The sequence below is a fragment of the Camelus dromedarius genome, chromosome 12, assembly GCF_036321535.1.
Source record: "Camelus dromedarius isolate mCamDro1 chromosome 12, mCamDro1.pat, whole genome shotgun sequence".
NCBI classification, from domain to species: domain Eukaryota; kingdom Metazoa; phylum Chordata; class Mammalia; order Artiodactyla; family Camelidae; genus Camelus; species Camelus dromedarius.
In genome coordinates, this window is record NC_087447.1 from 25,123,934 (window position 1) to 25,140,803 (window position 16,870).

The 16,870-nt window shown below is 32.9% G+C and overlaps 1 protein-coding gene across 1 annotated transcript in view; it reads left to right on the forward strand.

The window, feature by feature from the left end:
• Nucleotides 1–1,830: 1,830 nt before the first annotated feature.
• CCDC73 (coiled-coil domain containing 73) overlaps nucleotides 1,831–16,870 on the forward strand; it is a 77,251-nt gene continuing 62,211 nt past the window's right edge. Inside the window, exons 1-2 of the mRNA XM_064492471.1 lie at nucleotides 1,831–2,392; nucleotides 16,774–16,845. Coding sequence (XP_064348541.1) covers nucleotides 2,174–2,392; nucleotides 16,774–16,845 — 291 coding nt within the window. The 5' untranslated portion in view covers nucleotides 1,831–2,173. The remainder of the gene's footprint in view (nucleotides 2,393–16,773; nucleotides 16,846–16,870) is intronic.

The following is a 16,870-nucleotide window of genomic DNA, read 5'->3' on the forward strand; positions in this document are numbered from 1 at the left end:
TTGGATATCTTCTTTTATGAAGTACCTGTTTAAATAACTTGCACACTTTTCTATTGGTTTATCTGTCATTTTCTTATTATATTTAAAATATATTGTGTGATATTAGTCCTTTTTTGGTTATATGTGTTAAAAATAACTTTTCCTACTTTGTGGTTTATCTTTTTATTCTCTTTATGATATCTTTTGATAAACAGGCCTTCTTAATTTTAATAATCAATAGATTAGTCTTTTTTTCATTGTTAGTCCTTTTTGTGTCCTGTTTAAAAAATCCTTCCTTAGTTCAAGAGCAACTAATATATTCTGTGTTACCTTCCAACAGCATTATACTTTTGCCTTTAGAATTGGTTTTTTTAATCCATTTGGGATTATCTTTGTGTGTGATGTGAAGTAGGAGTCAAATTTCACTTTTTTTCTAAAATAGATGTACAGTCATCCCAGAACTATTTAATTTATTTATTTAAAGTGTAATCAGTTTACAGTGTGTCAACTTCTGGTGTACAGCTTAATGTTTCAGTCATACATACATATATTCATTTTCAAATTCTTTTTCAGAATATTTACTTAAAATAAATAGTCCTTCCTTTTTGATATAATATATACATATACATACACACAAACATGCACACACATATCCATGGGTCAAGATTCCCTGTTTTGGTTCGTAAGTCTGTTTGTCTTTTCCTGCATCATTATCACTAATTGCTCTAGTGCTATAATCTTCATAATTTGTGTAACAAGCTTCCCACTTTGTTTTGTTCAAGAGTATCTTGGCTGTTCTTGGCCATTTGCATTTCCATATTAATTTTTAAAAATTTATTTTATTTTATTGTATTTTTTAGGTGGGAAGGTAGTTAGGTTTACTTGTTTATTTTTAGAGGAGGACTGGGGATTGAACCCAGGACCTTGTGTATACTAAGCATGCACTCTACCACTTGAGCTGTACCCACCGTCCTTGTTTCCATATTAGTTTTAAAACTATCTTAATAAGTTTCACAAGAACTATTGGGATTTGGCTGAGATTGCACTGAATCAAGTTTTTCAATTTGGGGATAATTGACTCCTCAGTGTTGAGGTTTCCAATCTATGAATGTGGCATATCCCTTAATTTATTTAGGTGTTATTTAATAAAGTTTTATATTTTTCTACCTAAAAGATTATGCACATGTTTTGTTAGACTTATTGATGCTATTATAAATATTTTTATTTTAAATGTTTTTTTCTTAGTGTATAGGAATATGGTTGGTTATTGTATATTGTTTTTATTTCCTTCTAGCTTTCTAAATCCTCTTGTTAATTCTAATATTATATCTGTAGTTTTAAAAAGATATTTTATAATCTCAATTATTTCATTATGAATGACAGTTTTATTTCTTGCTTTTTAGTCTATATACCATTTATTTCTTTTTCTTGCCTTATTGTGCTACCTTTAATAAAATGCAGTGGTAATTAAAATTCCTGCCTTATTTCTGATCATATAATAAACTTGCACAGAATTATACACCGACAAAGACCATATGCATATTAGTACATGTATAACTGGCAGAACCATTATAAGCTCTGTGGGTTGTACCAGTGTCAGATACACAGTTTTATATTGTACTATTATTATACAAGACATTGACATTGGGAGAGACTGAGTGAATAGTGCATAGGAATCCTTGTATATTTCTTTGCAACCACCTGTGAATCGATAATTATTAAAATCAAAAGTTGAAAAGAAAAGTTTCTTACTGCCTGATTCATACATTTTCTGCATTCAGAAAGGCATTTAAATGCCTTGGTTTGTAATAAAAGGCAGTTATTCCAGTCCTCCTTTTCCAACTTCTTTGGGTTTAAAGATTGCATTGCTGTTAATTAGTACTCACACCATCCTTACAAAATGCTTCCTATCAAGGCACAGTTTATTAAACACATTGTCTGTTTTAATCTTGGGATGAAGCTATTAGTAATGGGCCAAGCTTTGGCTGTAACTTTAGGAATCCAGCCTGTAGGTGTTTAGGGGCAGGAAATTTGGTCTCAAGGATATTAGATAAAAGAAAAAGCCTCAGCCACAGAGAAACAGAATAGGACCATTGTTGCTGAGTATTTTGTGTATCAAGGTCAGAATAGGAGTGATGACAGACTGTTATTCAATGTTGAACCTGGATGGTTATGGGATATAGGTTGTGTTTTTATGTTAACTGTGCTTTTACTTAACCTAAATATATTTTTTTCAGTTAAAACCTTTTTTATATTACAGGAAATAAATGTTAATATGGAGAATGATTTTAAGACTGAGTCAGCATCATCCACCTTTCCTCTTCAAAGTTCTTCAGAGACATTGTTTTCTATTCAGCTATTAGATTTCAAATCAAGTTTGCTGGAAGCATTAGAAGAACTGCGTATGAGAAGGGTAAGCTCCTTTTTAAAATGCTTTTTTAAATCAAAGAACTTGATTTTGTCCAACTTTTTGGCTTAAGGGAAGAAAAAAAAATGACAAAATAACCTCTTATTTGGAAAGAAGAAATATAGCCCAAAAAATGGAGTAAAAGAGAAAAGATCAGGTTTAGTTAACATCATGAGGTGGAATAGATGAATCTATAAACTAAAGTAAAAAATAAAACAGATTTTCAGGTTGTTAAATACTTGGTAAGTCAGCTAGTATTTATTGAGTGCCTTGGAGTGCATAAATAGCATTATGATTAGACCCAGCGCCTGATGAAATAGAACTGCTCTTCAGGAGATTACAGTTTTGTTAAGGTTGTAAGATAGGTGCCAATGAAAAGATTAAGTAATGAAACAAGCAACATAATTAAGTGACAAAGCAAATGCATGTAGTAAGTATTCAGAGTTCACATAATAAAATAGCCTTATTTTTAAAGTGATAACCCTGAGATCTTTAAAAAGGAGATACCTAGTATAAAATGGTAATAAAAGCTATTTGGTTTCAATGGGAGATCTATATTGTATAAAAGCATTTCATTTCTGAGACTGTGGATCTAAATTTGCAGAGCATTATTGTCAGCTCTCTGTTAAATAGATTGGAGGTGGTAATGTTCTGAAAAGAAGAAAAAAACTATGAAAACATTGTAATAATGATATGGGGATGGGGTTAGTAGGCCTTATACGTAACTGAAGACAGAACGTAAGAGACAGAAAGGAGAATTGGTAGAACTTCGTGACTCCTTGGAAATAGCTATAAGTGGGAGAAAAACAGATCTGAAACAACATTTTTATTATATGAATCTTGTTCTAGAATTTTAAAACTTGAAATTTGTTGTCATAATAAGAAAATTCGATTGCCACTTCATCCTATATAAAGCTACTTACTATCAATGTAAGAAGAATCTACTTAACAAGGAAGAAATCCTACTAAAAAAAGGATATGTTAGATAAGCATTGAAAATAGCTGTTTTTCAAAATTAGCTTAAAATGGTATTTTTTTAAAGTAAAACAGCTTTAGGTAGCTATTTAAAACTTTATATTCTGTTTTATTTTGTTTTGGACATTATGTTTTGGTCTGTTTATATTTATAACTTGAAAAATAAGCTTCCTTTAAAAATTTTTAGAAAAATTTCAGGGTAGTAATAGGAACAGTGTTTTTTAATAACCAAATGCAGGAATGTATACTACTTTTAATAATATTCCTCATTGAGAGGAGAACTTTATTCTTTAAAAGGGAATTTCTCCTCTTAAAAAGGAGAATTTCCTTCTTTTACTGGAAAAAGACAAGTATTGATTTTCACATTTACATAATGGTAACACTTCATCCATATTGCTGGATTTTAATTTTTCCCCAGATTTTAATAAGAAAATTTCAGAAGTGCAAAGTAGTTGAAAGAATTTCATAGTGAACACCCATATACCCACCATGGTAGGCAGAATAATGGTCACCCCAGTGATGTCCACGTTCTAACCCTCAAACCCTGTAAATATGTTACCTTACATGACAAAAGGGACTCTGAAGTTGTGATAGAGTTATAGATGGAGGGGTTACACTGAATTATTCAGGGGGTCCTAATATGTTCACAAGGGTTCTTATAAGAGGGAAGGAGGATAATCAGAATCAGAGAAACAAATGTGATGACAGAAGTAAGGGGTGTGGTCAGAGGGAGATTTAAAGATGTTATATTGCTGGCTTTGAAGATGGAGGGTGGAAGCCATGAGTCAAGAGATGCAGGTGGAAGCTGGAAGAGGCAAGGAGTTTTCCCATAGAGACTTCAGAAGGGATGTGGCCTAAACAACACCTTGATTTTAGCCCAGTAAGGACATTTCAGATTTCTGACCTCCAAAACTGTAATAGACTAAGTCTGAGTTGTTTTAAGCCAGTTTGTGTGTTGGAATTTATTATAGCAGGTTCTATGCTTGATCCTCATATCCCTTTATTATTCTGCGCTAATGAGCTATAGGTGCCCATGTAATTTGAACGTCTTTATAGCATTTATCATGGCCACTGAATAGGCTAATGTATTTGCAAATCGAAATTGTGTTATGCAAACAAATGAAACTGCGTTTTATTTGAATTCAACTTTGGCTTCAAGTAAAGGATGTTGGAATAGAGTATTCACAAACTACTCTAATGTGTATAGAGAATACCTATGAACTCACTTTGAAATTTGCTGCATTTTTAGTTATCAGGATTAGTTAACCTTTGTAAGCACTGACAATATTAATGTTACATGGATTTATCACAGGGAGACAAAAAAGGAACATACCTTACATGCTTTACTGTCTTGTGTAGACTGAATAACAGATACACAGTGATCGATTATTGACTATGAAAGAAGTGACATGATTCATTACTGATCATGACACACGTGTGTTGTTTATGTAGTGATTTGTGGATCAAAGAGTTAGCAGTGAAGTTTGTGCAGTTAGTCACAATAATATACCATGGTAACTAAAATTTAGGCCATATTGTTGGGGAGCTGGTACTGTTTAACCAAACCAAAGTAACTGAAATTTGTGCATGTTAGATCTGTGTAATGTGAGGGCTGCCTGTATATTATTAAATGAAAAATGCAAGTTGCTAAAAAAATTTTAAATGTTTGTATAGCCATAGATCCAGGAGAACAGTTCCGGAAAGATATATATTAAACCATTAACCATGGTTACTTCAGAAGAGTGAAGTTCTTTGTAGTATCCTTGCACCTTTTCTGTAAATTTGAGCTTTTTTTAACAATAAAAAATTAAAAACAATTAAGTATTAGGCATGTCAAGAAATACTATGTGATCAATACCAATATAAAAATCAGACAATAAAAATAAAATTATATGTGATTTGGATATTGGAGTTTAAACAGAAAAGGACATTTTAAATAGTGCTTCAGTTATACATATATATTATTTTTCATATTCTTTTCATTATGGGTTATTACAAGCTATTGAATATAGTTCCCTGTGCTGTACAGTAGGACCTTGTTGTGTCTGCTAATCCCAAACTCTTAATTTGTCCCTCCCCTCTTCTTCCCTTTGGTAGCCATATTGTTTTCTATGTCAGTGAGTCTGTTTCTGTTTTGGAAATAAATTCATTTGTGTCATTTTTTTAGATTCCACATAAAAATGATATCATATGATATTTGTCTTTCTGTGTCTGACTTACTTCACTTAAGATGATAATCTCTAGGTCCACTGACATTGCAGCAAATGATATTATTTCATTCTTTTTTATGGCTGAGTAGTATTTCATTGTGTTTATAGATACCACAACTTCTTTATCCAGTCATCTGTGGTTGGATATTTAGGTTGTTTCCATGTCTTGGCTATTGTAAATAGTGCTTTTATGAACATTTGGGTGCATGTATCTTAGACAAGAAAATTTAATACAATTAACATATTGAAAATATGTATTGTCTTGATACTATTAGGCTAAAGACAAAAAGCTTAAAAGCTGACATTAAAAACTACCTCTGGTTGGTAAATTCATTTCTCATGGGAGTAATACTGAAACTGCAGGTATGCTAGTGTTGAACAAATATGCAAATTATGGATTATGAGAGCTAGGTAGAATTTTTTTGCTGTTGAAACAAGAATAAGCTTGGAAGGAAGGCTAGCATGAGCTCTGTGGTGCTGGATTAAAGTTGAAGATATCAATATGAACTCATGATTTAATTATATACAGGTAGAAAGATACAGAAATATAGATATGTGTATAAATGGGTTAGAATATATGCATATATTTTCTAGCTCTGCTGAAAAGGCCTAGAAATAGCAACACCCCAGTAGCAGCAGCCATCTGTAGGGCCCAGATCTTGGTTCTAAATAAAATCATCTAATGAAAGGAACCAGTACTCCTTGGAGAAATGGTTTATTCCAGAGTTGGACGTCATGTAGTGCTGGAAGGTAAGGAGGTACTTAAAACAACATGTCAAAAGGGTACAGAAGCCAACCTGAAAGAGCTTCCATGAACAAAGCCGGAAGAATCTGAGCAACAAATTAAATAATAATGGCATTGGATTATAACCCAAAGAATAAAATAAATATTCATTTCACCCTACTAACATAAATGAATGATGAAATAAATAAATTGGAGAGATGGGACAAATCTTTAATTCCAATGATAAATGTAGAAGGAAGAAGAAAATTAGAAAATCACTCTTAGAACATCACAGTAATAATTGCTGCAGGCAAGATCTACTGATGAATTCTAAAATTAGTGGATAAAACTTTAAGGAGAAACAGAATAGTTGCATAGTCACGTGGTATCTTCCCCAAATCATTTAGTAAGTTACCGTGATGTTTTTATATGTGTTCACAAATTGTTTGGTACTCCTTCCTCTAGTAAGTGGAGCTTAATTTCCCTCACCTTGATTGTGGACTAAGTCCTAAGAGATAAAAGATATAAAGGGAAAAATATTTAGGTTTACTATGGAGAAACCTGGCAGATAACACCTTAACTAAGTGATTAAGATTCTTAGAAAGAATTCATATGGTATCCATAATTCATGTGAATATCAAATACTCATGATATGATATGATGAGAAGGAAATTTTACCTCTGTGGTATTTTCCCCCTAAACCTAGTCTAATCATGAGAAAATATCAGACAAACCTCATATGTGGGCCATTCTACAAGACATCTCAACAATGCTTGTCAGAGGTATCAAGGTCATGAAAAACAAGAAGATTGAGAAACTATCACAGATTGGAGGAGTCTAGGGAGACATGACTAAATGCAACATGGTATTGTATTGTATCCTGCAACAGATGTTGGTGGAAAAACTAGGTAAATCTGAATAAACTTTGTTGTCTAATCAATAGTACTGTAACAATGTGATTTTCTTAACTGATAAATGTGCCCTAGTTATGTAAGATTTTACCATTAGGGAAGGTGGGCAAAGAGTATACATGAACTCTACTATCTTTACAAGTCCTCTGTAAATCTAAAATTATTTCAAAATAAAAAGTTTGTGAACAATTAGGACTTTGAAACAGTGAAAACTCAAGAAATACTGTAGTAGTTCTACAAATTAATATTATTATTTTTTATTTTTAAGAGATATTAAGCAATCAAAACTATATTTAGTCATTCACTTAAGGTTTTCTGAGCACTTACTGTGCCAGGTTTTAAAGATTATAATATCACATAATAATAAAGGAGTGCACAAAATACTGTGAGACTGTGGACAAGGAAATGCCTAACTTACTAAGGGGCATGAAGGGAAGCTTCATGGAAGGAGTAACTCATGCAGAGACATTATGAATGAATAGGAATTTTGGATCAGTCTTTCTTAGGGGTATCAATTGTATTAGTCTTTTCAAGGAATTAAATTTTGACTTTGATGATTCTACTGCATATTTTTTATATTATATTACTGTCTACTCTTATCTTTATTATTTCTTTATTTAATTTGTTCTTTTTTTCTTGAACTTTTGGAGATGGTATTTAGTTGATTAATTTTAACCTTTTTTCTTTTCTAATATAAAGCATTTAAATTCAGGAAACTCTTTTAGCATGGCTTTAGCTGGATTCCACAAATTTATATAGATTTTTATCTTCATTATCATTCAATTCAAATTATTTTCTAGTTTTCATTGTAATTTCTTTTTTGACCCATATTTAGATGTGTACTACTTCTTTAACAAATATTTGGGAGTTTTATTTTACTTTTATTAACTTTAAAAGATTGATTTCTAGTATAATTCTGCTTTATCAGTTATTAAACTTTATGTAATTTCAGTCAGTATTTGTGGAGCTTTGCTTTCCAGCAAGCATGTAATCAAGTTTGGAAAATATTTCAACATGAAGGAACTTGAAAATAATATGTATTTTGTATTTCTTGGGTGCAGTGTTATAGGACTGTGAATTTGGTCAACTTTGTAAATTTTGTTGAAATCTTCTATATCATTATTGATTTTTTATTTATATTCTCCTTTTTTCTTTTTCTGTCCATGTTTCAGTCTGGTTTGCTTTTTTCAGTTAATGAATTTTCTCTTCAGTTTATCTAATCTGATAATAGAGTCAAACTTTTGAGTTCTTAATTTCATTTCTTGTATTTTCAGTTTTAAAATTTTCATTTGGTTCTTCTGACTTTCTAGTCCTCTCTTGAAATTGATTTGTCATATAATTTACTGAGCATATTAGTATCATATATTTCAAGTCTATGTCTGTAAACTCCATGTCTGGACCCTTTGTAGATCCATTTTTATTGTGTCTTTTTTTTTTTTTTTTGTCTCTTCATTTTTGGTCATTGGATCTTATCTCTTGGGATGGAAGGTGAATTTTGATTAAATGACCGACTTTGTGCATTACAAATTGTAAAGAAAGTTTGAGACCTTGGGTGATGTTATCTTCCTTTAGAGAGATTCACTTTTGTTTCAGGAAATTAAAATGGGCCAGATAATTTTACCCATTTTACGCAGATTGAGTTGAGTGGAGGCTAAGTTTCCATCTTTGTGAGGGCTAGTTTATTTCCACTGTAGAGTATAGCTCTTTGGGCTTCCAATTTAAATCCTGGGATATTTGCCAGAATCCCCTCTTCTTGGTGGGTCCTGAACACTAAATCAATCCCTATAAAGACTGCTGGTGGATCTGCCTCAGCCTCTAGTGAACTATCAAATGGAGATTGTCAGGATCACCTCTCTGTGCTTCCCTACCTCTGTGATCTTGAAGATGTATTCTAAATGATAAGTCCTTTTGTAGGATCATGAAATTGTAGAATTTTAGAGCTGGAAGTGATCTGAGATAGCTTCTGGTCTAACCTAAAATCCAGAGACTTTAAGAGATTGGTACTATGAATGGTATTCCTTGTCTTATGCTCTTCCATTTGTATATATAATAAATTAACTGGAATGAATAATGCAGTCAGCATAAAATTGGACCATACTGTAAAGGGTTAGATAGTAAAGTTTCTTTAAAGAAGTAAAACCCAATAGATAAGTGAAATCTAAAAAAGAGGCTTTCTCACGCCACTAAACTGTATTTCAATGCTTAAATATGCTATAATTAACAAAATTACTCATTTTTTTCTCATGGATCACTTAGCTCATCCAAAAATAATGATTTGCTAAGGAAATTGTGAAGGAAACTGATAATATAATATATGGAAAAAATTGCATGTTTTAATTAATAATGATCTACAAATAAGCAATATGAACCAACAAAATAGTTCATATTGAATCTGTAATGTGTGCTTTTTGGAAGTTAGACGCCATATCTGGTAAATTCCATTATCAGATAGATCTGTAGGATAATTGATGAGTAGGGATGAACAATAGCAGGGGGTCATAAATTCAGCTTCCTTCAGGAGTCAGTAGCTGGCTCGTGATGTGAATAGGGTTAGGAATTGTGTTGAACTGGAGAGCCTCCATCTACAGTTTACCCTATATTTGCCATTCAACTCCAAAAAATTGTTGCCATATAGAAAAACGGGCCCTGTACTACCAGCTCTTCCAGTTATTGAAAAGAAACTAGAAATCCAGACCTGAATATGAAATATGTTAGATTCTAAAAATTGGAAGAGAGTTGAAAATTTTAAAACCAGATTTTCTAAGCCAAATCATCTATACGATGGGGATAAAGGACGTCTATCACAGAACTTTCAAACTTTTAAAATATGCATTCATTTGATAACTTTTGAAAAACCACTACTCAGTCTTACCCTAAGAGACTTTAAAATTGCAAATTAATTACTATACTCTTATGATATATTATGTATCATAAGAGAATTTTATGTATCATAATAGAATTATGAAGTATTATAAGAGTTCAGAGGATGTCACATTACATTTATTAAATATCTAAGCAGAAGTAAATCATGGAATTTTAAATGAGCAATAAATAAAAGCCAATGGAAATTTGAGTATTCTAAAATAACAGTGATTTGCTAAGGAAATTATGAAGGAAACGGGTAATTAATGATATCATATGTGGTAAATAACATTAAGCAGCATTTCAATGCCCCATAAAATTAGTTATGTTATGAGTGGAATCACACCTCTTTGAATTATAATGATTTGTAGAATATGGTTTTTTGGTGTGTATGTATATATATTTTTTTTTTATTGAAGTATAGTCGGTTTACAACATTGTGTCAATTTCTGGTGTACAGCATAATGCTTCAGTCATACATAAACATACATATATTCATTTTCATATTCTTTTTCACCATAAGTTACTACAAGATATTGAATATAATTCCCTGTTATACAGTATGAACTTATTGTTTATTTATTTTATATATTAGAATATGTATCTTTATACTACATGGAAAACTGATAAAATGAAAGGTGACATTATAATATGCTTCTAGTATATTAGTATTTTGATTTAACTTCGTACTTTTTATTAAAAATTATTTATCTTTTTATTTGAACTTTTCATTTTATTCATTCTTCAAGCAACTTTCAAAAGTTATTAGTAAAAATTCTTACAAAATTGTCATTAAGAAAAAATACATTAAGTTTGGTAGGAAAATAGTTATTAATAAAAATTCTTATTAAATTGTCAATGAGAAAAAATATATTAAGTTTTGTAGGAAAATCCCATGTGTAACTTCAATGAAGTATCCACGAATATAGAACTTTAAAAGTGTTTATTTTTTATTAGCTGCCTTAGGACTACAAGGATTTAAGTGTTTTTACAAAAACAATAAAAGAGGAGTAATTTGATGGTTTATTTACTCTTTATAACCTTTTAGAAAGTGTCATGCTTTTTTTAAAGTGCTTGCTTCAGGCTGTAGTTTTACAAGATGGGCTGTGTATTGGTCAGACCTCTTCAATTCTTGACCCTGAACAGATTTAGGGATATAGTACATACAACAGGCACTGTCCAAGCAGCCAAAACTGTAACTGGATACTTTTATTCTCCTTTTCAAACTCATAATCCACCTCCTACGAAATTGCTCAATTCAGTTTCTCATGTTGTCTAATATAATACCGATCACTCTTTCAGAGAGTTTCTTGGTTTGATTAGCTGCAAAGTATCCAAGATAAATATCTCTAATATGCATGGGCTAAGTTCATGTTTTAAAAAAATCTCTTTCCTAATTATAGTATTTAAACTACTGTTTTCATTTTAGTCAACTTAATCTATTACAAAGATATGTTAAATAGAAAAATATTTGTATTATTCATAGCAGTTTTGAAGTTCTTTTGTTTTTGCTTTCAACAGATACTTCTAGTTCTTATTTTGAAGTGTTCTACCAAACATTCTGCTACCAAACAATCAGAATGTAGTTGTATACTTAAAATAGGTAGTGTGATTTTGAATGGTTTTCTAACTTTTGTGGGATATAAAGATAAAATTCTGAGGTTTTTGAAGGAAAAGAATACATCATAACAATCCATACTGTCCCACAGCATCCACAATTTCTTAAAGGTAATATAATAGCACGTTTAAAAGACTCTGGAGACAAATCATTTGGTTCAGATAACTGTCTCTGCTATTTACCTGCTATGTGACTTTAGGCAAGTTACTTTTCCTGTTGCTAATAACACAGTTTCCTTATTTATAAAGTGGCAATAATAAGAGTATTATTCATAAAATTATACCTAGGATTAAATTAATCAATACATAAAAAGTGCTTAGAATGATATCTAAATCATAGTAAGATCTCCTAACCCACTATAGCCACTAAAAGTGAAGTGTATAACCAGGCCTACATGAAGAAAGCAGTATCTTACACATTTTCAGTCTACCTGCTTTGGGAAGATATGCATGCTATATGTAACACACCCCTTCCCCAAACAAGTGTGTATACACTTACTTCCTTTTTCAGTGTTTTGAATTTAGATGCGTATTACTGCAAGAGCTTCTATTCTATCCTCACTTTATCACTTAGCATACCCTGTCCGTGTACATTCTGTCCCTTATTCCATGTTGGAAGAACCTTGATTGTGTCTTAGGGTCCACCTCTCACCCATGTGAGTTAGGTAAATCCTGACTATCTTGGCCACTCAAGAAGGTCCAGTGAATTCCACCTGCCAGCAACTGATTTGGGAGTGGGCATATGACCTAGTGATGACCAGTGAGATATTAGAAGATGTGTATTGGGAAGATTCTGGGAAAAGTTTTGTTATCCTTTTAATAAGAGGTTGTACTTTTTCTACTGCAGGATAATGTCCTTTCTGTCCTTAATGCCTACAGTTAAAGTAGCCAGGGGATGAAAAATCTAAGGAAAAGCACTTGGATAATGGCAAAATGGAAAGATAGGCAGGATCATAGTCCTTGATGATATTTTTGAGCCACTAAAAATCAATCCTAGACGCACTCCGCCTTTAGACTTGTTGTCATGTGAGATAATAAGTCCGATAAGCCATTGTGAGTTGAGGTTTGTTGTTGTTGCTACTTGCTGCTGAAAGCATTTAAAATGAGACCGCTTTCATGAAAACTTCTGAATACCATAGCATGAGAGAGAGAGAGAGGAAGAGAGAGAGAGTGTGTGTATATCTAATAAAGCAAAGAACATGTAAGAGAGTCACAGAAAAATATTTTATAACAAACACATATTTTGTCTGTTAACATCCACTCTTTGATTTCTCCCAAACATTTTGTTATGAAAATTGTCCAACATACAGCAAACTGACAGAATTTGACAGTGAACTCTCGTACACCATTAACATTTTATTGTACTTGTTTTATAACATACCTGTCTATCTACTTATCCCTCCTTCAACTTTATTTTCGATGAGTTCAGAATAAATTGCAGGCATCAGTGCACTTCCTCCTAAATACATCAGAATGCACATCATTAAGCAGAGTACAGCTTTTTTCTTTCCAGTAAAATTTACATGGAATGTAAGACACAAATCTTAACTGTGTATTTGATGAGTTTTGACAGATTCATACACCTATATAATGCAAACTGTTATCCAGATATAAAATGTTTCCATCAACCCAGAAAATTCCCTCAAGCTCCTTCTCAGGCAAATTCTACTCCTGCTACCCTCCCCAAGAGGCAACCCACTCTTGATTTTTCCACACTAACTTGATTAGTTTTTCCTGACATTTCATATAAATTGAATCATACAATATATACTCTTTTAGGTAAGGCTTTTTTCACTCAGCGTAATGTTTTTTATCCATTCATGTTGTTTGTGTATCAGCATACAGATCCTGTATGTGTTTGTTAAGTGTAGACCTATGTATTTAATTTTCTCTAGAGTGATTATAAATAGTATTGTGGTTTTTTCTTCTTTGAATTCTCAAAGAACTTAAGGTTTGTGCTACACAATTTTATTTATTTTATTTATTTTTTTGTGCTACGCTATTTTTTTAAATTGAGGTTAGTCAGTTTACAATGTTGTGTCAATTTCTGGTGTACAGCTAGTATTATGTTTTTAATTTCAGTTTCATCATTTTTATTGTTAGTATATAGAAATGTAATTGATTTTGGGGGTGTTGATCTTGTATCTTATGACCTTGATCAGCTCACTAGTTCTGGGAGTTTTTTTAATAGATTCCTTAGGATTTTCTATGTATATGATCATGTCATCTACAAATAAAGATGGTTTTACTTTTTTCTGTCTGATCCATCCTTCCTTCCTTCCTTACCCCTCTCTTTTTCTCTTTTTCTCCCTCTCCTTTTCTCTGTCTGTCCATCCATCCATCTAACCATTCCTTATTGCAGTGTTTAGAACTTCCAGTACTATGTTGAATAAGGACAGAGAGAGTAGATATCCATTTCTTGTTCTTGATCTCAGAGGGAAAGCACTCAGTCTATCATCATTAAATATGATTATTTACAATAACCAAAGATATGGAAGCAACCCAAGTGCCCATCAACAGGTGAATGGATAAAGAAGATACAGTGGAATATGACTCAGCCGTAAAAAAGAATGAAAATTCTGTCATTTGCAACAACATGAATAGACTTGGAGGGTGTTATGCTTAGTGAAATAAATCAGAGAAAGACAAATAGTATACGTTATCACTTATATATGGAATCTGAAAAATAAAATCAAGTAGTGAATACAACAACAACAAAAAAGTTAAATGTAGTGTTTTTATAAATGCTCTTTATCAAATTAAGGTGATTCCCTTTATTCCTAACTGGCTGAGAACTTCTATTATGAATGAGTTGGTATTTGTCAAATGTTTATTCTTTGCCAGTTGATATGGTCATATGATTTTTCTTCTGTAGCATATTGATTTGGTGAATTACATCAACTGTTGAACCAGCTTTGCATACCTGGAATCCAACAATGTTGGATTCTATTTGCTAATATGTTATTGAGGATTTTTCCATCAAAACTATGAGAGATATTGGGCTTAGTTTTTTTGTTTGGTTTTTTTTGTTTGTTTGTTTGTTTTGGTTTTTTTTTTGGTACTGTCTTTATCTGGTTTTGGTGTCCCAGTAAACGGGCCTCATAAAATGAGTTGGGACGTGCTCCTTCCTCTTCTGTATTTCTGGGAGAAACTGTGTAAAAGTGCTGTTAATTCTTCTTTAAATTTTTAGTAGAATTCTTCAGTGAAATTATCCAGGCCTGGAAATTTCCTTTTTGAGAGCTTTTAAATTTATGATTATAGGGCTATTTAGACTGTATGTATCTCCTTGGTTGAGGTTTGTAGTTTGTGGTTTGAGAATTGGTCCATTTCTGTAAGTTGTCAAATTTATGAGCATGAACTTGTTTGTAGCATTCCCTTAACTTTTTAATGGCTACAGGACTTTTGTACGTGGTTTCTTTTAGCTCTTTGAGCATATTTAAAATTATTGATTTAAAGTCTTTGTCTAAGTCTGTTGTCTGCACTTTCTCAGGGACAGTTACTGTTATTTCTTTTTCCTGTGTATGGATCACACTTTTCTGTTGATTTGCATGCCTTGTAATTTTTTGTTGAGAAGTGGACGTGGGCATTTTGAATATGTGACAACTCTGGTGATCAGATTTCTCCCGCTCCCCAAGGTTACTGCTTGTTTTTGTCATTGTTTGTTTAATAACTTTTCTGAAATAAGTTTGTTAAGCATTAAGTTTTTGTCATGCGTGGCAATTGAAGTCATTGTGCTCTTAGCTTAGTGATCAGCTAGTGCTTTGTTTGACAGAGATTCCCTTAAATACCTGGAGCCAAAACAAATATGAAAAAACTCCCAGTCTTCGTGGAAGAGCTGTGTGTGTGTGTATGTTGGGACATGCATTCAGCACTCAGCCAGGCAGCTTTCAAGTCTACCTGTTTGACGTTTTCAACAGAAGCTTCACATTTCTCTAGTGATATCTTGTGTTTATGGTGTGGGCTAATTCAAGAGTATTATAATATTTTAAACAAAATCAGAGGATTTTTCTAAATAACTGCTTCCTGCTTGGCTTTGGTCCTCCCCCTCTTGACTTTGGCTCTTCTCTTTGTGCTGTTTCCCAGAGAGAGTCTGTCTTTACAGCTCTCCCAGCTGTATCTCTCTGTTTTTTCATCTGACTCTTGTCAGTTGGGTGGTGGTGGCAGGTGGGGGAATAGGAGCATTCTCTGACGTTCTGATTAAGCCTCAGTCTTTGGTGAACCTGAGTCTCAAGGTGAGGTCTTCATAAGAATATTGATCCCTCTTTCGTATTTAATGGTGGTACTAGCATGTATTCCTTCCCCTTCCCCATCGATAGAACTGTTGTTTTATTTTCCTAGCCTTCTCCTCTCAGCTGCCGTGGGTTCCCACAAGTGCTCTCACGCTAGAGCTTTTGTTGCTCTTCCCCCTGTAGATTAAGGCTTTTGTTCCTCAGGGGAGATAAGGAAGAAAGGTCTGTTGAGGCGGAGTTCTCAGTGGTGGCTCCTGGTCCCCTTTCCCAGCTGCAGAGGATTTCCACTAGTGTCCTGAGATACAGTTTTTGTTGTTCTTTCCCTTGCAGATTTAGGTTTTTGGTCTGTAGGAGGTAACAGGGAAGATGGCTTGTGACTGCGCTTGTCTCCAGCCAGTACCACAGGCGAAAGCTTTCTCAGATTCTTCCCATCCTTCCCTGTAAGCACCTGGTGGGTATCATGGAAGAAAAACCTGTTCAAAAGTGTAAACCTCCTTATTTCTGGGGCCCTCAGGAGATTCATGTTCTTACACTAACCTATGTTCTGCCTTTAGAAATTTATTTAGTATGTTTAGCTGAATTTTTTTTTTTTAATCAGTACTGCATGGCTTACGTCCCCACTAAACAAATGCTGTGGTTCTGTTCTCCCTGCAGGCACCCGTCTCTATCCAGATTTTGGATTACTTGGTTGATCTGGGACCTCAGTCCTCTGATGGTTTTGTCTATTTAATTTGCAATTTTCCAGCTTTTTTTCTTATTGAAAGTGTGGGAGGATGATCTTTTTAGCTCTTTAGAAAGAGCTGAAACTGGAACTTTTCAAGTCCTAATTTTCATAGCATTTTTCTTGTTTTTGACTTAGGAAGCAGAAACTCAGTATGAAGAGCAGATTGGTAAAATTATTGTGGAGACCCAAGAACTTAAATGGCAAAAGGTGAGTATTTCCCCCTGTAATTAGC